Here is a 26,321-nt window from a genome sequence, read left to right as displayed (position 1 = left end):
AATGCTCCCCGTGCAAAAGCACAAAGGCTAGTGAAGAAGAGCCATTCCCGCTAGCGTCTTTGAAGTCTAGGGATCTCAGGGTGCATCAAGTGTGATTCATGCACGAGGGCAATATGAGCCTGAGCTAGGAATAGATAGAGTATCTGGTGCAGGAGTGTGAATGCCTCTAATGTTTAAAGTAAATGTGTTATTGGGAGCCATTAACGTTGTTGGGGCTGGTCCTGGAGTGTGTGGCACCTACGGGTAAACACCTGATGTGAGTGGAGGAATCACTCCAACGGTAGATTCATGTGCACAGTAAAACATGAAATCATAGTTAGTCATAAAACAAACAAAAGTCAACAGACTTCAATAATTCCATTAGAGTGAGTGTACAAGCACTCAGGATGCTGGTTTACGGTCCAGGGAAGACCAGGCTTGGCATTTCAGGCTGGTCTGTTCCCATGAGGCACATGGTCAAGACTGATTTGCATATGGCTGGGTCTAAACTGGGGTGGCAAAGTGAGCTGTAGAACAATGATGGATTCAACCCTGATCTGTGACTGGTGTGAGTATCTGAAAATTGTCAGTGCTCTGTCCATCATCTCCTTGTGTTTGCTTAATACAACACATACATCACAATTCAGCCCACATATCAGTTTCAAGGCAGTACTGGAATAAATATTGTACATTCATTAAGTGGCTGTTATGTTAAACATTACTCTATAGTGTACACTCTGAGAAACAAATTGAGTTACTTGCGTGTCCTTGGGACCCTGTCGGGGACAGAGAGCAATCAGCGTAGTCTCTTCCTAGTCAAAATATGCTGTCTGATTTCTGGAGGTTTATCTCAGAAAGTACTGAAGAGTTAGGGAAAGAGGGGTCAGTGCTAGCAGAGTCTTCCTCGCTGTCACAGCCTATCATCTCCAGTGCCCTAAATTGTTCCATGTTGGGTGCATGTGCCAGTCTACAATCGCTGTCCCTGCATCATGTCCCCCATTGGCCTTCATGTGAAGCCAAGCCTTGAGATCCTCCAGGGAGCCCTGGGGAGGTGGACTTTTGATCCAGACTCGTAGAGTCCAGCCATTTCCTGGCCACGTCAGGGTCGTTGAAGAAGTACGCTTTTCCTGGGCCACACCTAGTAAGCATACATGGAACAATAGAGAGTGTTTGAGGTTAAAAGTGCATAGACGGGGCTTCACAGCCAAAAATGAGTACCTTCATTTGCACCAAAATGGTGTAGCCTGGGAATAGCATTGCTTGAGCATGATCTACTTGTATAGGCGAGAGATTGCGAGCTTCCCGCAATATTGAGTCTCTGTCTTTGTAGTACAGCAGGCGCAACAGTAGGGGACTTGGGGTTGAGCCTGGTGAGAGGGCTCTTATTGGAACCCTGTGAGCCCTCTCAATGGTTAAGAATAGTGACAGTGCATCCACTGGGACCAGACTGCTAATCCAGAATTCAACATAGACAGTAGCATCTTTCCATTACATCCCCTCTGGTAGCCCCACCACACAAATATTATTTCACCTGGACTGTACCCCCAGTTTGTCCTACATTCCAAAGTATGCAACGGCTAGGCAACTGACATAGCAATGTCTCCACCATCTGGGTCATAAGGAATACTTCCTTCAGAGTATTAATGGAGCAAGTTTTATCTACTAACTAGCAATGCATGCAGCAGAGTAAGATCAGTCACTACCCCATCAGTTTTGCTCTCCAATGAAGACGTAGGAGGATATTCTCAAGAACGTGTGATAATTACTGCAAAATTAGCTTAAATCAGTTCTTCTTATCGCAGTCTATCACGGTAAAGTAACTGCTGTGTTAACGTAGTATTCACAACACGGCAGTACCATGCGATAGGCCCAAGATAACGCATCAAATGTCTATGATAAAGTCAACACAACACTGCAAAAATGCGAAACACAATTGCAAAATACTTGCGATGAGGTCAACAGCGATACAAAAATCAGCAAAAAACAGTGACAGGCCAGCAATCCCCATGCCTCAAGTGTGAAAAGACACCGTTAAAGCCAAACAAAACCAAAGGGAAACAAAAAGAAACCACTTAGCAAAATAGATGCACTCGGACCAAGTGCAGAGGTCAAAGTGAACCCGACAAGCCCCACGGACAACCAGCAAGGAACAACAGGGTTGGGGAAGGCCAAGGAGAAGAGGGAGAAGAAGACGGGGTGCAGTTTGCAGGAAAATCAGATCTGTATCACAGAGGTGACAGAACACTACCATCAACTGAACTACAATCAGACAAACGTGAATGTGGTTGGAGTGTCGAGGGGGTCAATGGAGGAGGCCAAGTGGCGCTGGCATGATGTGAAATGCCAAGCCAAGCACAAACCCGCTGCAACAGGGAGGCTGCAAAAAGCGACAGGAGGTTGGAGTCCTGCTCCACACTAGGAGCTGGAGGGAACGGAGGCCAGAGTCAACAGTGTGGAGACGGTGCAAGGAGTTGAGAGTCCGGACACAGCTCGATAGGACCTGACCCAACAGCAATAGGGTTAGTAACGACCAGGGTCTGGGGGACAGGGGAGATAGGAAAAATAGCACACATGCACAACAATGTGCAGCACAATGCACACCCACAATGACCCTGGATCAGTCCCTGATCCCTGTGGCACACTGTAGCATATACACATAGCAATAACAGCACATCCATATTGACGACAATGTGGTACAATGTGCAGCCCTGACACTGCATAACAGAGAACACAACAGGGTCGACTCATGCGCAGAAACAGTCCAATTACATCAAACATAGCAGGAAAAAGTAAGATGGAAATGTACACGTACAACCTCAAATTTGTCATGTAGTCCAAATGTCCACTGTTCCCCATCATAAATCCAGCACCTCCCAAACAGTCACAATGTACATTGTAATTGAGTCTGCAAGTAAACAAGAACAATGCGCCAACATACCTGTCAACACAATTTCAAAATGCAGCGCCCCTACACATTGCAGAGGGACAAACAACACCTCCAGCAATGTAGACCAGACAACTCATCAGTGATGCTGGAGAGGACCACCATACCTTCAACACTGACACCCAATAACAGCACATGGACATCTCAGGCAACCCTCACCCAGGAGCAGGGCAGCCAAGCTACATAGATAAGAACCCAGCCCCTGCACAAACCATCTAGCAGGAAGCACCTACCATCATGGCTGGCTCACAACACTTCACGGAGGCACACTTGGCATTCCAAATAGGGGTGGGCAGAAAACTCCGCTCTGCCAGAGTAGTGGATAAAGCCAGCCACCCCTGCTCCCCGGCCCAGTCCCTGCTTCTGAAAGCAGCCAGGCCGGGGAGAGCCTCCCCAGGCCCCTACTTAATAATCACATTTTCAAAGCACTACACAACACTGGCACAGCATACCTCAATAACCACTTTGATTTTCACATCCAGATACCTCAGCTTGGCCAGACTCCTACTTGCACGCATTCCATGTCCAAGCAAAACCAGATCTGGCAGTCAGACTTTATTCTACAATACTGTGTAATGCAATGACCTGCTCTTTTACATCATGGTTTCCATATGTCTGCAAGGGATATATGTCGTTACAACACGCGCGTTACAACGACCTACCATTACAACGCGGTTGTAACAACTCAAGTCGTTACAACGACTTGCGTTGGGGGGCGCAAATTTAAAACATTTAAATTACTATTCCAACACCAGTCCCCGTGGATAGCAGGGAAGGTGTTGGGATAGTAAATTAAATGATTTACTATCCTTGAGCGCCCCCCAGCGCAATGCGTTGTAACAACTTTCGTTGTTACAACCGCGTGGTAATAGTAGGTCGTGGTAACGCGCGCGTTGTAAACGTTGCGCACCGTCTGCAAGAAGCTGAAGACCTGGCTGTTCAAATAGTTCCCCAAATTCCCTAGACCAGGCTTGGCTCAGACCTACTCAGTACCAGGACACTCTTCCAAATGGCAGTGTATTACCCAAATCCTCATAGAATAACATAACAAAAGCTTGAAAATGCAGGACCCACCAGCTCTTCAGAGCTCGTCACTCACGCTTCCATAACCTGTCAGGCCTGATTATGTCCAGGCTTGCAGGCAGAAAAAGAAGAAAATCAGGAACCCACTGTGAAGGGTTCAGAGACCTAGTTGGTGTGTATGGTTACTGCTAATTTTGTCAGTGTGTACCAAAATGAGAAAGAAAAATTTCTTTCTAGAGTCCCCTCACTCACCGGGGTTTCCCCACGGTGACATGCTTCATCATTGGGGCCATCCCAGTTCTCTACGAAAAGGGGCATGCTGCGACTAGCGGACTACGCAGGAGCACTATTTTTGTGAAACGGCTATGTGTGGTGTAAAGTGTTGTGGTGGTGGAGTGGGTGTGTGATTAAAAATACCTTGCTAGTGGGCCTCAACAATTTATTCTGCTCCTAGTTTGGTATGTTAAAATGGGGTAACACTGTATTCTAACCTTAAATTTGGGCTAAATCAGTGTTCTGTGGTCGACATGTTTCAAGCTCCCCAAGCTTTTCATCAGGACCATACAGGGTCCAGCCCTGTATTTTCCACTCCTATATTTAAATAAATAGGTTGTTTTTAAAAAAATTGTTGTTGTACTATGCGCTGTTAATTGTTAAACATGCGTTTTTATACATACGATTTGTATCCTATTCGTATTTATGTATGAGTGCTAAGTTACACTTCATGGTCTCAGGCGAGGGCAGGATCGCCTCGTGGAAAAATTGTTCCTATCGGCAAACCCGCTCGGTACTACCTGTTCGATCCTCACCCGACCGCATCGGTAATATGACTTAAAGATTTTAAGAGGGACACAGACAAACATAGTTTGGTTTGGTCCTTTCGGACCACCTCTCTAACCATATACATGAAATTAGCTGACTTTGGTAATCTGTCCTGCGTGCAAATTGCACATGGAGCATGTTGTTTCTCACATGCCAATCCCTCTGAGCGTACCAGAGAAAATGTGTGCAGTTGAATTAATATTTCCTGTTCTCCCTGGGAGTCAGGTCGTAACACTTCCAGGGTAATAGTGTGACCAAGAAAAAAAAGGCATTTCTCCTAAACCTTTTGTGCTCCAAGAACTTAGAGAAACTCGGAGACATGCAGTTTAAGAAAAGGCTCAGTGCACCCTGAAATAGAGAATTTATGTAAAATTGTATCCATTGAACGATTGTGTAGAGTCTCAAGATTACATAACCACTCTAGTCCCAATAAGAGCCTGTGGTGATTGCTACAGGCTGAAACACACAGACACCAAGTTAGTGTGCAGGCTGTACTGTTGAATTGCTGGTTTAAATGTCTGCTATGTGTGCAGTTTAGAATTATCTGTTCTTACTTCTTTACCCATTCACTGTTACAATAAACATTTCTCGCCTCTGATTTCTAGTGTGTCTGCAGTAATATCACAGTATAATTGCACATAAATGGACTCATGCATAATTTGTACACATTTGTGCCAAATTTATACAAAACTTTTATTGTATTAGTTTTAATTGACATTCTTCTGCTGATACACTTGGAGGAAAAAAATAAGTATTTTCCTGTGTCGGTTGTCATGAATAATTGCTGTATTAAGTATGTTTGCTCTCCTGGGTTCATCCTGGGCAGAAGCTACCGGATTAAATCCTACCTACATTATTTTCTGTACTAGTGGTTATCTATGTGTGGTGCTGGATTTACAACTGTTTCTATTTTAATAGCAACATACACTCAAACTCATTCAATAAGCAAAAAGTGATACCAAGCGGCAAATTGCTCTAAAATGTAAGTTACCATTATGAGTCCGGCCCGCTTACTTGATGTTTGAACAATAACATATGGAAACTCCACAGGTGGGGCAGAAATGTATGCATTGTATTGTAACATATAGGGGAAAAGAAGGATGTTTATATATCTTAAAATTAAATGTTAAGAATATGTTTTTGTTAAACGTTAATGTAAAGTATTATATTTTCTTTAAATATGATACAGAATAAAAAAATAGTACAGTACTATTAAATAAAGTTTGAATTAAAACTTTAAACAATGAATATATTTGGATGCAATTGTTACTATGCCCTGGCTGTCTGATGGCAGATGTAGGTGGGTGGAGTTAATGACAGTCATGAAGTTGCAAAGTATTGAAAGAAATACGGGATATAATTGGATGTTGGAGGAGTGGCTGATCCCTCCTCATTTGGAGTGTCATGTACATAAGGACAGACTGCTTCAAAACATTTAGAGCACCCCAGCCATCACCGCACATCTGTGGTAACCGTACACACCTGAAGAGCTCTGCATAGTGAGTATTATGCTTTTCAATCCTATAGGATGGCACTGGGAGAGATTATAGAGACAACCCCAGACAGGAAATAAGTTTCACCCTGAGGAACATATTGTAATGTTCAGGATGTGCCACATTTCACAGGATGAGCAGGAGATGAACATGGCTCATATGACTGGAGATTCCTAACAATGAATATGGAGTATGTAACTTAATAAGAAGGAGATGGCAGGTGGCAGCTTTAGAGGTAAAGAGGAGGTTAAAGACAGAGTGTATGGGGAAAAGAGAGTAGAGACAGTGAGTACGGGATACAGTATATTAGGAAAAGTGAGTATGGTATACAAGAGATTAGAATGTTATGATATGCAATGTTATGTTTTGTTATTAAAATGCATACAGTGCGCAAATTTCCATAGGCGTCTTGGCACTTTCAGGGTCATAGACATACTCCGACTGAGGTATCGCTAATTTATGAAGAGCCAGATCTTGAGTCATTTTCTAAATGCAAGAATGGGTTGGAAAGGTCCTAAAATCTAGTGGAAAGAGTTCCACAACTCAATTTTATTGTATCTGAAACTCCTACCACCCCAGTTTGTTTTTATGATTCTAACAGTGGTAACCAGATCTACTTGGAGAGTACCAACTAAATGTATTCCAAAGAAATTGTGGACCCTCTTTGTGTAGAGCCTTGTGAGCAATGCAGATTCTCTAAACTTGTGTTGTTGGCGTACCTGGAGCCAATGGATATCCTGAATGCCTGCCACTATCGGCTGATATTTAGGAACATCCACAATCAGTCTGGTGGCCGCATTTTGTACCGCCTGCAGTTTCCTTAGTAATATGGTCTGAAGATTCATGTACAAGTTATTACAATAGTCCAGCTTGGACAGGACTAGCGAGGACACAACCATTTTCCTGGTGTTTCTAGGAATAAAGGGGAGGACTTTTCTCAGGGTTTTAATGGTATAAAAAGAGGAGGACACCACTTTAGACACCTGGGTCTTGCAGATACGTCTCTTGTCCATGATAAAGCCACAATTCTTGGATTTCATCACTGGAGTAGGAGGTGGGCTCAGATTTCCTGGCCACCAGTCAGGAGACCAAGCGGGAGAGAGGTTACCGAACAGCAGCCCCTCTGTTTTGCTTCAATTCAATTTCAAGCAGTGCTTGCTCATCCTGCTACTCAGGGCAGGCATGTAATTTTAGAGAATGGTTAACGGTCTCATCCACAACAGAGATCATCAGCTGGGTTTCATCTGCGTAAGATGTTGGGTTCAGGTTAAAACTTCTAATCAGCATGGCAAGTTCAGAGACATAAATATTAAACAGCAACCGGGCTCAACGAAGAGCTCTGAGGGAACCCCGAAGGAAGAGTAAATGGTGAAGATTTAAACTGACCTAGATGTTCCGTTTGTGATATCCCTGATAAAAAAGATGTTAGTAGATTAAGAGCCCTTCCTCTAATCCCTATTGCGTTCAGAATCAGGTAGTATGGAGTACAAGAGATTAAAGGCAGTGAGTATCGGGGTAAACGCTGTCCTCAATTTGAGCCTCAGCACCGGCTCGTAATTGTCAACATCGACACCTATGGCAGCTGCCACATGTTTACGTAATATAGAGATGAACATAACAAGAGGTTTTTTTTATTAATCAAATAGACATTAAAAATACTAGGACAGGCCTCCCTAGCCATTGTCATAGCTTTGGGGTCACAAACAGTTTGAAATGTCACAGTCTGATGGCAAGTAGTTGTTTATTTACTGCATTAGCAGCTCAGGCAGTGGCAATGGGTGTTGCAAGCTGGGGTGGCCTTCTGATCAGGGCCCTGTCACTTATTCGTCTACAAATTAAGAACTGGGTACAGGTGATTTGAGAGAGTCAGTATTGGGTATTTATCTCAATAAGAAAGAGATAATAGCAATGGAGGTTCCACCAGGAGATTACAGTCCATGAATATAACACAATGAATATGGGATACAAGAGATTAGATATCGTGAGTATGGGGTACAGGAGACTAGAGAAAGCAATTATACGATACCGAATATTAGAGACATTGAGTATGAGGTATTTAACTCAATATGAAAAGATAGATATTTAGATACTGCGAGAAACTACATACAGTGAATATGAGGTACAAGAGATTAAAGACAGGGAGTATGCAATACAGGAGATTAGAGACACTGAGTAGGGAATTACAGGAGATTATAGACAATTAGTGTGAGGTAAGAGATTAATGATTGTGAGTTTGGGGTACAAGGTTACAGTCAGTAAGGTTGGGGTAAAAGAGATGAGATATAGTGAGTTTGGGTTACAGAAGACTGGAGACAGTGAGTATGGAATACAGAAGATTAGAGACATTGACTGTGGAGTATTTCTCTTGATAAGAAAGGGATGGCAGTATTGGAAGTATTGCACAAGATCAAACGCACTGAGTACAGGGTACAAGAGATTAGTGACTGTGAGTCTGTGGCATAAGAGATTACAGACAGTGAATTTGGCATATAGCAAACTAGAGAAAGTGAGTATGAGATACAGGTGATTAGATACAGTGAGCAAGGGGTATGGAGTAGACAGACTAAGTATGAGGTACTTAACTCAATAAGGAAGAGATGATTGCATTGGAGGTACTGCAGGAGATTTCAGACAGTGAATATGAGGCACAAAAGATTAGCAACTGCAAGTATGGGATACAGGAGACTAGAAAGAATGATTATTGGGTATTTAACTCAATTTGGAAGAGGTGGTAGCATTGGAGGTAGTGCAGGAGATTACAGACAGTGAGTATGGGGTACAAAAGAGTAGAAACAGTGAGTGCAGGGTACAGTAGATCAGACAAAATGAGTATGGGGTACAGAAAGTTAGAAACAGTGACTATGCAGGATTGGACATTGCAGATAATGATTATGGGGTTCAGTAGGTTATGAAAAGTTTGTATGGGGTACAGGAGAATAGAAATAGTACATATGGGAGAGAAGGGAATTTAGACAGGGACTAAGGGTACAGAAGTTCAGAGACAGTGACTATGGGTACAGGAGATTAGAGATAATGGGTATGGGGTATTTAACTAAATATGGAAAGATGATAGCATTGGGGTAGTGCATGAGATTACAGATTGCAAGTATGGGATATAATAGATTAGAGAAAGTGAGTATGTGGTATTTAATCTGGTTAAGCGGGCATGGTTGCATTGCAGACAGTACAAGAGAATATTGGCAGTCAGTCTGGGGTATAAGAGATTAGAGACAGTGAGCACGGGGTACAAGAGATCACAGTCAGTTTGAATAGGGTACTTACCTCAATAAGAAAGTGATTCAAGAGTTGGGTACAATACAGGAGATTAGGGACAGTGAGTATGTAGCATTTAATTGTCTCAGAAAAAGATGGCAACTTTGGACATAGGACAGGACACAGCACATATTTAACACCATTGAGTACAACTGGAACCACAGATTTTAATTTCATAAACTCCCTGGGGAATGGATAAACAATAAATATCCATGATTGTGAGTTTCATACATCAAGTAAGGGTTATTTAACTGCAAAGAAATGGAAGTGCCTCAGATAAAAAAGATTCCCGCGCAGTAAGTAGGAGGTATGTGCCTCTCTGTACGACCAACAGCAGAGGGGGTAGCATGTGCTCACCTTTCTGAGGTAGTGACTGCAGAGTGAGTAGGAGGTATTTATCTCTTGGAAGGAGTGATAGGAGATATAATATGGTCAATGTCCCTTTTCACTTGAGCAACAGAAGATAAATGGATAGGTTGGAGATTCTCACAAAGTCAGTTGATGTAATCACCTCTCAGAGGGGTGACAGCTGAGACTGCAGGGCTATGGAGAGAGCAGGAGATTAAGTTACTGACGTTTAACTCTGAGCGGAAGATACGCTAGCGGTAGGACTTAAGATTACAGCAAATAGTGGTATCCCAGTGTATAGGGAACATATGTGTGAATTAGGAGTAATTGGCAAAGATGTCTAAGCCATGCAAGAGTGAGTTACATGTATGCAATATAGTATGTGACTGAGTAAATAACATAGTCAGCCCAGTCTTTACTTACAGTATCTGAGTCTATATGTAATATAATGTAAACCTGACACAGTTTTACATTCCAATTTAAATGCCAACAAGTGGATGCACCCAAGGGTCAGAGAGGGGGTCATTTAAAGACCCCACAAACCATCTTTGGCATTTACTCACTGAGCAAATATGGGGCATTCACAACTTTTAGGGGTGTAACATATACATAACCTACACAGACCTCACATAATACCATTAATGAGCTTACAATGAGTTTACAGATGATTCATTTAATGGTATTTATAACTACTATTGCAAAGGTAGTGGCAGGTACAACATAGATCGAAACACAGCGACTAAAGCGATGAATAGATTTGAGGAGGGTAGCTAACAAATCGTTACCTCCCTACCATAAGGGACAGTGTGCAATCATCACACTTTTCAAATAAATAATACATGGGTTAACTGTTATTAGAACATATTCATAAGTATATTACCCCTACTAACACCTAGGCACACATAGCTAATGCCTACCTTAAACTCTCACAACTTACACCTAACAAATACCCACCTTCTTACCCCTTACACCAACACACACCAACGTTACAAAGTAGCCTTGGATATGTGTAATGTACATGGACTCCTCTGCTTCATGCCAGTCATGTCTGCAATGTAAGGAATTAAGTCATGATGGATTCATGTAGTCCTTAGCTCCATTTGTACGGCACATGGTCCATGGGTGGACAAGGGCATTCATGAACTGAAGCCTAGAAGTGGTGAGGCTCATCTTACACAGTGTACGTCCCACAGCACTGGCCACTCTCACCATCACCTGATGTGTCCAAGTGGCAAGGATTGTTCAACATCAGGAGAGGGGAAGTGTGCACCTTCAATAATAACCACAATAATTCAATATATTGCATCACCAATAGAGAGTGGCTAAAAAACAGTTCCAAACTATGACATTCTGAATAATATTGACAAAGTGTTCCCTTTCTTTCAGATCTTCAAATGTGGGGGCACATTGTGTTCCTGCTTCTTGCCCAGAGGGTGTCCGCTCTCTGTCCTGATTGTGGTGAGTGCTGTTTGTCTGACAGGTTAATGACACAGTCTGATGATTTGTACATCTACAGCTTTTAGTGCAAGAGAACACCCCAAGTAAAGTGATGAGCTAATGTATGCAGGTATTTATTGTGGATTATGGGCAGCAACATACTTTTTTTCACTTCATGTCCTCTATAGGGCAACAGAAGAACCAGAAAGAGTATTTGATGACTCTGGGAATTACAAATGCTGGTGTGACATAATGTTGCATAACATCATTATAGCATACTATAACGCATACCACAGCACAGAATACCAATATATCAAAATGACATGATATAACCTATTAGAATAAATAGCATATCTATATATATATAGGTATCAATATACATATTCACTCAAATTAAAAGGTTAACGTGATGTTATAGTTAGGTGAATATGTCAGTGGCTAGTGCCTATGCCATGCACTGCATATAAACTCACATATTACATAACTGACAACATAATTTTGTTGTTGTGAAGCTTTTATTTCGACATTTTTGTCTTGAAGCCATAAAAACATTTTTAAAATACATTCACTTACAAAGAAGTAAAAAAAGCCATAATTACTAAAGTACAATGACTACATCTACAAGAACAGCATCGTCAAGGGATATATACAATTTATGTGGAAATACATTACTAATTCCTTATAGGTATTTGCATACAAAATACAATTTGATACAATTTAGTAGTCAGTTACAGAACCGGATTTAAAAGCCTATCTACATTGTATAAATAATTAAAATGTCAGTAAATTAAAAACATATTTTTTACTTATTTGTAAATTTAAAAAGTTCCTCATAGAAATCAGGACTGTGGGGTATCAAACCCTTTGTTTTAACCCCAAGTTTCTTCCTAATCAAGCAGACACTGAGGAGATACCTACTGACTCCAAAAGCTACCAACTGAGAGGATGTAGATTTGAGTATCCTCTCTGCCTCTTTGTATGATCTTATGCCCAAATTTTTACAAAGTGGTTTAATCCATTTCATGCGTGGGTGTTTGTACACTGGACAAAAGAAGAGAATATGGGCCTCATCTTCACTATGTTTGAGTTCACACAATTTACAGATATACAACTCGTTTTCCGTACTTTGTCCCCATTTGCAGGTATTTACATTTAGTTGTAAGACGCCATACCTATATTGTAAGTATACAGTTTTGGCCAAGGGTGGCTCAATTTCGTCCATAAACTGCTCAAACATGGGTATATCCTTAAATTGCAAAAACTTCAAAGTTAAAGAGCCGGTGCCACAGTCATGTAAATATGCGTTGTTAACATAGGACCAAAAAGCAGCTTTTGCATGTTCTTTACAGTTAGTTGACAATGCCAGTGGGTTATTCCAAAAGTGTGATAGTCCTATTTTTGTGAACCAAGTAGATATGTGTCTCAGCCATTTGATTGAGTTAAATATATCCAGTTCCATGATTTCCAGTAATCCAAGTCTATAGTCAACGAGTTCCGGGGTAGACCATAATCTTACCCAATAAAGCAGTGGCCTTAAGCAACATAATAAATCTGTACGTTTTATATTAATGTCCAGGTAAACAGGCATTAAGGGCATTCTTAAGGGTAATCTCAATAAGCGCCTAAAGAACGCGTTCTCATCGATGTCAAATGTCTTATTTGAGTGTGGCCCCCAAATCTCTGCCCCATATAGGGCTGCGGATTGAGCTTTGGCTTTGAATACTTCCATCGCAGGAGTTATGGCTTTGGAAGCACTTCCTCCATGAATCTTTAAAATAGGAAGTGAACTATGTTTGAATGTCAGCCTGCTTTTTTCCAATTGGTTTTTCAAGGACATTTTACTATCTAGCCTAATGCCCAGGTAGTCAAAGGACTCCACGTATTCTAATTTTATGTTTTTTAAAACTAAATTCTTCTTAAAGGTTTTTGGAGGGTTAATGGCCATGTACTTAGTTTTTGTTGAGTTAATTTCTAGCCCCTTTACTTCACAATAACTATAGAATTGATTTACTAAGTTTTGTAATCCTTTCGGGGTTTGGGATATTAGGATGGTGTCGTCGGCAAACAACAATGCTGTAATTGCCTCATTGCCCAATTTCGGGGAGTCGTGGTTACATTGTGCCTGGTAAGGAGGGATATCATTCACAAATAAAGAAAAAAGGGTAGGGGCCAGCACACACCCTTGCCTTACCCCCCTTTTTACAGGTATAGCCTTTGTAAGTTCACCATTTTTTCCCCACCTTACTTTGGCAAAATTGTCTGTATGTAGCTTTATAAGAATTGTTAGCAATTCACCCGGAAGGCCCATTTTCCTCAAAGTGTCCCAAAGAAGGGAGCGTGGGACAAGATCAAACGCTGCACGTGGATCCATAAATGCTACATAAAGGCTGCCCTTCTTTATTTGTACATATTTCCAACAGATGCACATAAACCTGTACACCTGGTCCACAGTAGTTGTCTTAACTCTAAACCCCGCTTGATATTTGGAGAGGATTTTAGATTCCTGCATCCAGTCTAAAAGTCGATTTAAAATGTGCCTGGCAAAGATTTTCTGTAAAATATCGATTAAACTAATCGGTCTGTAATTGGCTGGGTTATAGCGGTCCCCTTTTTTAAAAATAGTCATTATTTCCACCCCCTTCCACGTCTCGGGGATTGGAGTCCCTGCCAATATCTAGTTACACAAAAAATTAATATATGGGCACCATACTTCAGTATTGTGGGTGAATAAGTCCCCAGGCAGTTTATCAGGGCCTGGTGCCTTACCCGCCTTAATGGCGTTTATTGAACGTAGGGTCTCTTCTTCGCTGAATTGGGGTAAACTAGTACACGAGGACAAATAAATTCCTGGATCATTTGGACCTGGATACACATCTACCGAATCATACAATTTAAGGAAATGGTCATACCATATTGTCTCGTCAAGGTAAAAGTCCCTGTTGCAGCGACCTATTTTGTTATTTTTTGATATCAGACTCCAGAAAGTACTTTGGTCATGCTTCCTAGCTGCGTTTAGGAGATCTTCCCAGACTGAATTGTCCCATTCCTTTTTTGATCAGGAGAGAAGTGTTTTGTACTCTTGTCTACACTCTCTTACCATCCTCTGGTCCATGGACATAACATCTTTGATTAAGTTGCTTTTCGCTAAGCGACACTGTTTGTTGTACCATGGTGTTTCTAATTCGAGTTGCCTGCTTAAATTGCTTTTATAGTTACTACATGTTTTACTCAAGAGGGGGATTAATAATTCTACCAGATGGTAGTGCATATTAAGGACTTCCTGGGAGCCCAGACACAAATTATTATATAAGGAGATCGTGTCTGAGAACGTATTATAAATACCAGCAAGTATGTCTTTTTTTGCTAGAATGTGTGGCCACTTTACAGCTCTTCTGTTATTAGAGACCTCGACCTCTCCCACCTCCCTTATAGGCTCTGTTTCCGCAAGCGATGTCAAAAATATTTTGGAAGGTAACCCCAGTTGTAGAGGGAAATGGTCACTTTCAGGCCTATTCACAACTTTGAAGTCCAACAATAAGTGCCACAAGTTAGTAGTAACCAGCATAAAATCAATAAGTGATTTAGAAATCCCCTTGCTGTATATATAATTTGCAGGTTTGTCAGAATCAAGTCGACCGTTACAGGCCCTTAAGTCATTAGACACAGTTAGTTCAAAGATCTGTATGGCTGCCTTTGAACTTTTGACTGATTTCACACTATCTAGAGTGGGGATGTCGTGGGCCCTGTCTTCGTTTTCTAGTAGGTTTTCAAGCCCCAATACAGGTTTGAATTGACAGTTGAAATTCCCACCTATAATAACTTGGGGATTTAGTTCTAGTGTACCCAAATACGAACTCAGCTGTTCTACAACCATGGATTCCTTGTTGTGAGGATTGGGCCTGTTGTAAATATTTAAAATGTATACGGCCCCCATTTCCTTCGTAGTCACTTTTACCCCAAGCAGATCATTGGAACGGAGGTAAAGAGGCGAGACAACAACATTCAGGGTTATTCTTATCCAAATTATTAAACCCCCAGACGGTCTACCTCTTGTTGACGTGATTGCTCCACAATGAAAAGCTTTGTACCCAAGTCTATGAATCATATAAATTGTTCAGGTTTCTTGTAAAAGTATGATATCATGATCTTCCATGAAAGAACTCCAAACCCTATCACAAAGATTTCTTGTTACCCCTCCAATGTTCCATGACAAATTTTTTATCTCCTGCATCGATTTACCTTGTGCTAAACTACCAGGGGAGTCATTCGTGATCATATGTACATTTGGTATTTCCCCCCTCTTTGGTCCAACCAAGATCAGGTTACTGATCACTAGCTCTTGGTCTTCCGTGCATGAGCGTTCTCCAGCAATACTAGCAGATGGTAAATCAACCTGTTGGTTTTTGGCTGTTTCGGTTTCAGGAGTCATTATACATGATCTTGCACATCTGCCCCGTGGAGCTTCAGTAAGCAGAGGAAACGGATTTTCACCAACTTCGGACTCTCCTTCTTGTCAGCGGCCCCACCATGACCAGTTTGTGTCCACACCCATGTTCTGTAATGGCATTCCGCCCCCTGCTGTTGGCGGATCAAAGAACAAGTACCTACTACTCATCGTGCCCTCACAGGGTGGGCCTCTATTGCTTGATATTATTTGCTTTGGATAAAAGTAGCTAAGGTCACAAGTTCCAATTCCTGAGTGTCCTCTCCTTGGTGTTGACCATACACAAGGTGGGCTACCGAAGGATCTTTAAAATTCACCAAGATGCAGTCCCCCCTTATATCCTTTGGTCTGGTGCCCAACCAATTAACTCTTCTAACATGTGTAACCTGGCAATTAATAGTATGATGGAGAGGCCTATTTTCTCTTAACCAGTATAAGGTCTTGTTTTTAAGTTCATCATAGGACTCCCTCCTATCAGGTTTCAAAGGAGGGACCCCTGTGAGGACTACCACGTACGGTTGGCACCCAGGTGGAAATTTAGCATTTGGAGCATGTTTTGGCACTTGTTGACCTAGGTTACGATCGGGTACTGGATCTTTAGCACAATTTGCCATGCAATTGGAAGTGCCTATTCCTTCATCCGTTCTTAGTGGCCCTAACGTTTCAGTGGTTATAAACACATTCTGGCTTGTTGGGGCATCCTGTTTTCCTTTACGTGGCGTTGGTTTTGGAGGGACAGCAGTTTGTATTCCTAAGTTGTTTAACGAAGCCCCAGAAGGGGCTGATTGCAATCCCCCCTGTACAGCAGTATCCTTTTTCTGGGCCAAAGTCTTATCTTTTCTTGGAGGTCGGGTTTGTTCAAGTGGTTTGGTAGTTATTGGACTTGGATCTCCCCTTGGTGCATCAGCCCCAATTTTTGAATGCAATACAACTAATGATTTTAATGCAAAAAAGTTGTCAAGTGAAACTTGTTCGAATTTGTCCAAGCGATCCGAGAGCCCTTTCAATCTTTCAATCACAGGTAAAATTATGGTTGACATTAAATGTTGGATCTGTTCCATCAAAGGTTTGTCTACGGATGGGTCCTTTGGACAGTTATCCTGGGCAATACCAGGTTGGGGACTGGTTAGGACATTTGCGAGTTCCACCTCTTATGGGTCTCCTTCTCCTGCTCCTACTTTCTTAGTCTCAAACCCTGTAGATTTGCAAGGAACACCCACATTCGTATGGTTTCTTCGTATTTTTTTAAAGGCTTTTGATCTATAGCCCTCGCACGTGGTGACTAATCTTTTCCTTCCTAAGGCTACACAACTTGATTTTACCGGAGAGGCCAGTACATCTTGTCGTGTAGGTGCTTCATGAATCGTTATCATGGGCAAGGTAGGTGAGTCTGCTGCTGGTGTAACTGGATGGATCGGTACTATAACAGCACTACTTGGGCTTCTATTTGCTATCTCCGGGTCAGGGAGAATGTCCAGGTTTCCATTACCTTCCCCTGGTTTGGCTATACAGGGCTGCGTATTGCATGGTGTTGTACTTAGTAGAGATTCTACTGGGTTGGTGTTAGTAGGAGATGTGGCCCGTACCAGTGCTACCAAAGAGGAGCGCTTTTGTGCGAGATATTCCTGTGATAGTCTTCGCTCTGCTAAAATAATCTCCTTCTCCACAACAGAAACTGCACGGTTTATGAACTGGTCTATGGTGCCAATTGTAGTGTTTCCCCCTCGCCTCGTACATCTTCAGGAGCGGGTAGACATAGGTGAATGACTAGACATGAACAAATGCCAGCAGTGTGCCCAGTTACTGTATCAAAAGAAGTCTGTGTTTTACCTGATGTAGTTCCTAGGGGGGTGGCCTGTCCCGGCCCCTGCTGGCCCCGGACGGCCACAGACGGCCCGCCCTTTGCCCGGGCTTCGCCCGGCGTCCCGCTTGCGTCCCGCAAGACGGGCCCTTGCCCGATTATGTGGATGAGAGGGCGGTTGTGGGCGGAGCACGCAGTGGGCACTGACCGGATGTTGCTTGGTCGCGCAGGGACTCCTGGGAGAGTGAGTCCCTGCCGCGCTACTCCCCTGCAGCCTCTCAGCACCACAGGTTGACAACGAACATGGGGCAAACAGGCAGCAGACAGCGTTGGTGGGCAGTCCTCCCACGAAGCGGCTCCCGAGAAGCGGCTCCCACGAAACGGGAGCGGTGAGAAGTTGCAGGTAAGGGGTAAAGCAAGCAGGATATCCCCACGGCGTCCAGCAATTACACGGAGGGTCACACAGGTCTGGTGCTCCGAGGTCCTTTTCACCCGTTTGCCGGTTGTGGGCGGGGCACGCAGGGGGCGCTGACCGGATGTTGCTTGGTTGGGCAGGGACTCCTGGGAGAGTGAGTCCCTGCTGCGCTACTCCCCTGCAGCCTCTCAGCACCACAGGTTGACAACGAACACGGGGCAAACAGGCAGCAGACAGCGTTGGTGGGCAGTCCTCCCACGAAGCGGCTCCCGTGAAGCGGCTCCCACGAAGCGGGAGCGGCGAGAAGTTGCAAGTAAGGGGTAAAGCAAGCAGGATATCCCCACGGCGTCCAGCAATTACACGGAGGGTCACACAGGTCTGGTGCTCCGAGGTCCTTTTCACCCCTTTGTCGGTTGTGGGCGGGGCATGCAGGGGGCGCTGACCGGATGTTTCTTTGGTCGTGCAGGGACTCCTTGGAGAGTGAGTCCCTGCCGCGCTACTCCCCTGCAGCCTCTCAGCACCACAGGTTGACAAGGAACACGGGGCAAACAGGCAGCAGACAGCGTTGGTGGGCAGTCCTCCCACGAAGCGGCTCCCGCGAAGCGGGAGCGGCGAGAAGTTGCAGGTAAGGGGTAAAGCAAGCAGGATATCCCCACGGCGTCCAGCAATTACATGGAGGGTCACACAGGTCTGGTGCTCCGAGGTCCTTTTCACCCCTTTGTCGGTTGTGGGTGGGGCACGCAGGGGGCGCTGACCGGATGTTGCTTGGTCGCACAGGGACTCCTTGGAGAGTGAGTCCCTGCCGCGCTACTCCCCTGCAGCCTCTCAGCACCACAGGTTGACAAGGAACACGGGGCAAACAGGCAGCAGACAGCGTTGTTGGGCAGTCCTCCCACGAAGCGGCTCCTGTGAAGCGGGAGCGGTGAGAAGTTGCAGGTAAGGGGTAAAGCAAGCAGGATATCCCCACGGCGTCCAGCAATTACACGGAGGGTCACACAGGTCTGGTGCTCCGAGGTCCTTTTCTCCCGTTTGCCGGTTGTGGGCGGGGCATGCAGGGGGCGCTGACCGGATATTGCTTGGTCACGCAGGGACTCCTGGGAGAGTGAGTCCCTGCCGCGCTACTCCCCTGCAGCCTCTCAGCACCACAGGTTGACAACGAACACGGGGCAAACAGGCAGCAGACAGCGTTGGTGGGCAGTCCTCCCACGAAGCGGCTCCCGCAAAGCGGCTCCCACAATCAAAGGAAGGCTGGGAGATCTTCAATACTGCCACACTACAAGTGACGATTATGCCTCACTATCACCTGTACCTTCCAGACCCCGCGATATTTGGCAGCCCCTGAACTATAAGGAATTTTCTCCCTGATACTATAAATGACTAAATATTGAAGGCGACTCAGAAAAGGGGGTGGTGATGAACAGAGTGTCTGAATTAAGCAGACCACTCTTACCCAGTCCAAAGATCAGGGCTTGATCCACCACCGTTTTTTAGCTCACTGCACCATCCCAGCTCAGAACTTGGCTATTTGCAAATTAGTCTGACCCTGGCCCAGTGCATCATGGGAACAGGGCAGACCAAACTACCAAGCCAATTCTTATACTGGGAAGGAAACAAGCTTCGGGGACCGGTTTCTGGCATTTCAGCCGTCTTTGGCCCGGCTTGGTTGAATCCTGATGGTGCAATGAGCAAGGGACTCACATCTGAGTATACCCTTCCACGCTTATGGTGGACAAAAATTATTCAGAAAAGGGGGTGGTGATGAATAGAGTGTCTGAATTAAGCAGACCACTCTTACCCAGTCCAAAGATCAGGGCTTGATCCATCACCGTTTTTTAGCTCACTGCACCATCCCAGCTCAGAACTTGGCTATATGCAAATTAGTCTGACCCTGGCCCAGTGCATCATGGGAACAAGGCAGACCAAACTACCAAGCCAATTCTTATACTGGGAAGGAAACAAGCTTTCGGGGACCGGTTTCTGGCATTTCAGCCGTCTTCGGCCCGGCTTGCTTGAATCCTGATGGTGCAATGAGCAAGGGACTCACATCTGAGTATACCCTTCCACGCTTATGGTGGACAAAAATGATTCAGAAAAGGGGATGGTGATGAACAGAGTGTCTGAATTAAGCAGACCACTCTTACCCAGTCCAAAGATCATGGCTTGATCCATCACCGTTATTTATCTCACTGCACCATCCCAGTTCAGAACCTGGCTATATGCAAATCAGTCTGTCCCTGGCCCAGTGCAGCATGGGAACAGGGCAGACTAAACTACCAAGCCAATTCTTCACCACAAAGGAGACAAGCTACCGGGGACCGGTTTCTGGCATTTCAGCCGTCGTCGGCCCGTCTTGCTTGAATCCTGATGGTGCAGTGAGAAAGGGACTCATGTCTGAGTATACCCTGCCACACCTATAGTGGCCAAAAACGATTCAGAAAAGGGGGTGGTGATGAACAGAGTGTCTGAATTAAGCAGACCACTCTTACCCAGTCCAAAGATGAGGGCTTGATCTATCACCGTTATTTATCTCACTGCACCATCCCAGTTCAGTACCTGGCTATATGCAAATCAGTCTGTCCCTGGCCCAGTGCATCATGGGAACAGGGCAGACTAAACTACCAAGCCAATTCTTCACCAGAAAGGAGACAAGCTACCGGGGACCCAGCTCAGCTCAGCTCAGAACTTGGCTATATGCAAATTAGTCTGACCCTGGTACAGTGCATCATGGGAACAGGGCAGAACAAAGTACCAAGCCAATTCTTATACTGGGAAGGAAACAAGCTTCCGGGGACCGGTTTCTGGCATTTCAGCCGTCTTCGGCCCGGCTTGCTTGAATCTTGATGGTGCAATGAGCAAGGGACTCACATCTGAGTATACCCTTCCACGCTTATGGTGGACAAAAATGATTCAGAAAAGGGGGTGGTGATGAACAGAGTGTCTGAATTAAGCAGACCACTCTTACCCAGTCCAAAGATCAGGGCTTGATCTATCACCTTTATTTAGCTCACTGCACCATCCCAGCTCAGAACTTGGCTATATGTAAATTAGTCTGACCCAGGCCCAGTGCATCATGGGAACAGGGCTAATTCCTAACTATATAAGGCCTGAAACCTATGTTCTTTTTAGTGAATTTCGAAGTTTTTTTTTAATGCTAATTCCTAACTATATACGACCCGAAAGCCCACCAGGAGCCTCCAGTATGCCCCAGGGGGCTGCATTGCAGAGGTGTAATGAGGCCACACCCTTTTTTACAGCTCTCTTCAACGCAGCCCCGTGCATGTTTGAAGAGGGGGACTAATTCCCCTTGCATACTGGGGGTCCCTGGGTCATATCTGCCCAAACACCGATATTCTGAACGATTGAAAATGACTTTTTTTTAAATTAAATTTGTACTATATTGCATATTCAAGGAACACATAGCACACATCGCCCACAACCCGGAGGCCGGCAGCAACAGTGAATAGCATCCGGTCTATGTCTCAAAAGCATTATACACAGCCTCAGTGCCAGCATCCCGGGGGCCTGGCGGCGCAAACAAAGAGAGTATTATGCATGTATAGCACGGCCAGTTAGCAAGTGTGGAATGAGCTAGTCTTGTGAGATCAATCTTGTAAGTAGGGAAATTAATCCCTTCAAACCCATGATATTCCCTGATAGCGCAGGCTAGGGGCTCTGCCACCAAGGCATACAGAAGAGGGGAAAGGGGACAGCCCTGCCTGGTGCCCCTGCTGATCTCAATCAGGGCGGTGACCATATTCCCTAGTTTCAATCGAGCCGTCGGCTTGTAGTATAGGGCCCCCAGCATCTGCAAGAAAGGCTCACCCAGCCCATACTTTCATAGGACCCTAAGCATGAACGGCCACTCCATCGAGTCAAAAGCTTTTTCCATGTCCAAGAATATAGCAACTGCCTTAATTTCAGGCCGGACATGCTGAATGGTTCCCAACACTGTGCGAATATTATACGTCAAATTCCAAGCGGGGACAAACCCGGCCTGTTCGGGGGCAACCAGTTCAGGGACCAGTATGGCCAGCCGCGCAGCCAAAACTTTCGCATATAGTTTAGCATCCACATTAATCAGGGGGAGCGGTCTATATGAGCCACATTCATTGGGGGGTTTCCCCGGTTTCGGGATAGTGATGAAGAGCGCCTCCCTCATAGACTTCGGCATACTACCCTGTTGGCAAATATCATCGAAGAGTGACATCAAGTGCGGATTAAGTTTATCTTGGAAAGCCTTATAGAAGGCCACCGTAAGCCCATCAGCCCCGGAGCACTGCCTGATCTCATTCCCTCAAGTGCCTCTAAAATCTCATCCTTCTGAATGGGCAGCATTAGAAATTCTCTCTGCCAGTTGGCGAGGGAGGGCATGTTGATATAACTCAAATAGTCATCTATTTCCTCCTCTAGCTGGCCAGACCGTGATCGGTAAAGTTCAGTATAGTAAGCGTGGAATTCCGCCAGTATGTCGCCCTCCTCTGTTACCACCTCACCACTAGATGTAATTAACTCCTCAACCACTAATTGCGGCCTGCTGTTGCGCATAAGTTTAGCCAGTAGGGAACCAGGGCGGTCTCTCTCCCCATAAGTGCGTGCCGTGGCATACTTCCCCATGTGCTGTATTTCTCTATCTGCTTTCTCATTAAAGTTTATTATTAGGGTTTTAATCCTTTCCTCAGTGTCAGAGTTTCCCGCCCTCCAACTCTAAGACCTCAGTGCCCGGCATTCCAATATAACCTGTTTATTGAACTCACACATATTGGATCGCAGACACATTCCCGTAGTAGGCCTAACAAAACCCCCCTCCCAGCTGTCCCAACTTATCACACCTAACTTGATCAGAAAAGAAAAACATCCACCCACCCACCCACAGCCGACCACCCCCAACCAGGTTAGACAGATCCCGCTACCACCCATCTTCCCCCACACAACAAGCCAACCCGACAAACTCTTATAGAGCTCTTGACAGAGCCAAATGCCGAAAGCGCAGGGGCAGAGGTTTCCAGCCAGACAACAGTTCAACTTGAGTCCGTGACTGCAAAACTCAGCTACTCCTCCACCCTGCCCCCTGCTAGCAATCGGCACCCTCGCCAGTTTTTACCTATTAGTCAAATAAGTGAACTCCCGCTCGTGGGAGGGCATTTTCCGCATAAATGAGTGGTCAGGAGACCGTGCTATCAACAAACGTCCTAGAGCAAGCAAATTAGGGCAGATAATAACCGGAAAGATCTCACCCTAAAAGCGTTTCACAGTGGGCCTGCACACTCCCTGCAAGGTCCAATGTCCAACGGGCCGCAATTGACCCGCAAAGAAGTCATCTTAGGAGTTCCATTTCCTCGTCGTCCCGGCGAGACTGCATGGGGCAGCTCCGCACTCCTGTTCACTCCTGATCGTCCATGGGAGATACGCCATCGTCGTCCTCTCGCTGACTCCTCGGACTATTACGCCGTTCCTTCGCCCATTCCTTCAGTGACTTTTTCAGCTCAATAGGATCAGTGAAGAAATGTGAATGTCCCTGCCTATTAATACGAAGTTTCGCAGGGTACATCATGGCATAGTCAAGCCAAAGGTCCCTCAGTTGCTTCTTGTATGGAGCAAAGCGCTTCCTCTCCTCCTGCACTTTCGCCGTGAAATCCGGGTAAAGGGAGATGTTCATACCCTCATACTGCAGATCTCCTTTCTCTCTGGCCAGTCGAAGCGCTAGGTCCCTGTCACGATAGTTCAACAGCTTCGCTATAATCGGTCGCGGTGGGGCTCCCGGTTGCGGCTTCGGCCCTAAAGTGCGATGAGCTCTCTCAACGATAAACATAGGGGAGAAGACGTCCTCCCCCAGCAGTGTCCGCAGCAACTTCTCCACAAACAATTCCATTTTGCCAGTGTTGGTGGTCTCCGCCACCCCAGTGATGCGCACGTTGGTGCGCCGTGAGCGCGCCTCCAAGTCCTCCGTCTTGTCTTGAATGACCTGGAGGAGTCTGCGGAACTGTTTGTGATCCTTGTCCCATTCGGACTGTGCCTCCTCCGCCTCCGTCAGTCGCCTTTCCGCCATGTCGAGCCGTTCTGCGTGCTTATCGACTCTCTCAGACATGCGGTCCATGCGATAAGTCAAAGCATCAAGTTTAGAACCAATAGCCGCCATGCTGTCCTGCAAGCCTTTTTCCATTGACACCAGCATTTCGCGTATATCTGCACACAATGAAATTTCGGAGGCGACAGTTCGCGGCGAGGTTTCTGGGGCCGATACAACAGTCCCCTTCGTCTTACGTTGGTCAAAGGACAGTTTGGGCTGGGTCCTGTAGCCTTTCCCCATGGCGTTCCTAGTTGACATCCGGAGGAGTCGCACAGCCAACTGTAATGCACCGCAGGGGGATGACAGTGGGGTAAACAGGAGCCGCTCAGGCAGTTGGCGCCAAATAGCAGTGTGTTGCGCAGCAAGAAATTGCGCCCAAAATGGCGGCCGTCCGCACAGCAGTGCGAGTAGGCCCAACCGCCAGATTCCTTCACCGCAAAGCACTCTCCATCCACCACACCTTCCGAGAGCCGGACAGAAGGGTCACCGCCTGTCTAGATCACACCCCACCTTAAATCCTGCATACGTCTGTGGGTAGTGGGACAACCGAGCACAGGTCGACAGGGTGTCTTCCCAAGAAATTGGCGGCCAGTCGACCACCGCCCCGGGCGGTTAGCACCGCTGCAAACACCTTCATGCGGGCCACCTCCGACTCTCCTTAGACGAACGCCGACTTGCCACACCACCCCCTGATAGCATAACATATCAGCACCGCCCAGCGACGAGTGCCTGGCTACAGACCAGTCACACCGGTCCCTCTTCAGTACGGCGATCCGCACGTCGCGTGACGTAGCACTGGCAGCCCTGCAGGATAGTCCGCGGAAGCCGGCCTGGTCCGCCCCGGCACAGTCCCCCGGGCAGCAAAGCACCACCACACCGGTTTTCGTCAGGGCAAAAGACTCCCACCGGGCTGGAGAGTAGTCAGGGAGTTCACACCAACTTTTAGAGCTAGTTGGGTGCCAAAAAGGATAATTTTGACGGAGTTTAACAGGGCACAGGCGAGGAGCTCAACGCTCACACGTCTTTCATGGTCGCCGGCAAGCTCCGCCCCCCGATTGAAAATGACTTTTCTTGAGAAACATTTGGATTTGGATTATCATGTCCAATACTTTGGAATTTTTGCAAGACTGACTTTGAGGATGCTATAAATTACTCATCTGTATCGGGGTCATCTGTGCAAATGTTTTTTGTGGCTGCTATCTCAGGTAAACTGGTGATATGGGCTGTTAGCACCAGCTTGTGTATGAGGAGGTACATTTATCGTGACTTTGGCTGTGCTAAAGTGCTGATAACTTGGTGGTAGTTCCTTGAGAATATACCCCATAGTTTTTAAGCACAGCCCTATCTACAAGGACAGGCAGACCAGACATTGCCTTAATAAATAACGCCTCCTTGAAGCAGGTGAAAAAAGAAAGGCTTACATTTTACCTTTCACAATGCACATGCCCTGAAGAGAAAATCACACATGTACTCTGTGAGATATTTCAGGGTTTATTTAAGCATAGGAGTTTGCAATCGAAGGGTATTCTTGCACTACAACACCAGACATTGAAATATTGCATTTATTTTAGGAATAATTTGTAACAAGTAAGACTATTCTGCTGGCTGATGGTCATCCTTTTTTAGCAAATGCAGATCTGAATTTAATTAAGGTTTATAAACAGCAAAGTGGTGCAAAATAACAAAAAGTACTGCATGGTTATTAATGTTACAGCTCAAACGCTATTTGTGATGGACATATTTTTGTTTCTCATTGCAAATAGTGCTTAGAGCTGCTTTTTGTTGCTTTCCATCATTTTGTTTCAAGAGGTGTTACTGTGTGTAACTTGAGCAGGTCAGCACAAACACCATAGTTTTTGATGCAAAGTCCCATCTACCAAGATTGGCAAACCAGACTTTATTTTAATAAATAACGCCTCAATAAAGCACATGTAATAAAGGGGATTCTTTCATTTCTCTAAGCAAACTACACACTGCATGTGTGCTGAAGTGTGATATCACAGAGTTTGTCATAGCATCGGAATATGTAATTAAACGATTTGCTTCCAGTACAAAGTCACCTCTGCACCTGGAGTGAGAATTTGCATCACACAACACAAAACACTAAAGATGAGAACAGAGAGCGTAAAGTGGTCCAGTACCCTAGCTCCCATAAATAGATAGGTAATCCACAGATGGGTAGTTGTTCCTAAGAAGATTGGGAAGGATACTAGGGGAGAGGGAAGAGAGGGGGGCCTCCTTATTAGGGGAACCCCTGAATAAATGTTTCATTTTG

At 45.2% G+C, this 26,321-nt stretch overlaps 1 protein-coding gene across 1 annotated transcript in view; it reads left to right on the top strand.

The window, feature by feature from the left end:
• Positions 1-11,276: 11,276 nt before the first annotated feature.
• Positions 11,277-26,321, top strand: part of LOC147706665 (CD5 antigen-like) — a 91,583-nt gene continuing 76,538 nt past the window's right edge. Inside the window, exon 1 of the mRNA XM_086925811.1 lies at positions 11,277-11,340. Within this exon, the coding sequence (XP_086781937.1) occupies positions 11,277-11,340 (64 nt within the window). The remainder of the gene's footprint in view (positions 11,341-26,321) is intronic.

Source organism: Lissotriton vulgaris, chromosome 6, assembly GCF_964263255.1.
Source record: "Lissotriton vulgaris chromosome 6, aLisVul1.2, whole genome shotgun sequence".
NCBI lineage: Eukaryota > Metazoa > Chordata > Amphibia > Caudata > Salamandridae > Lissotriton > Lissotriton vulgaris.
This window is presented reverse-complemented; position numbering and strand designations above follow the sequence as displayed.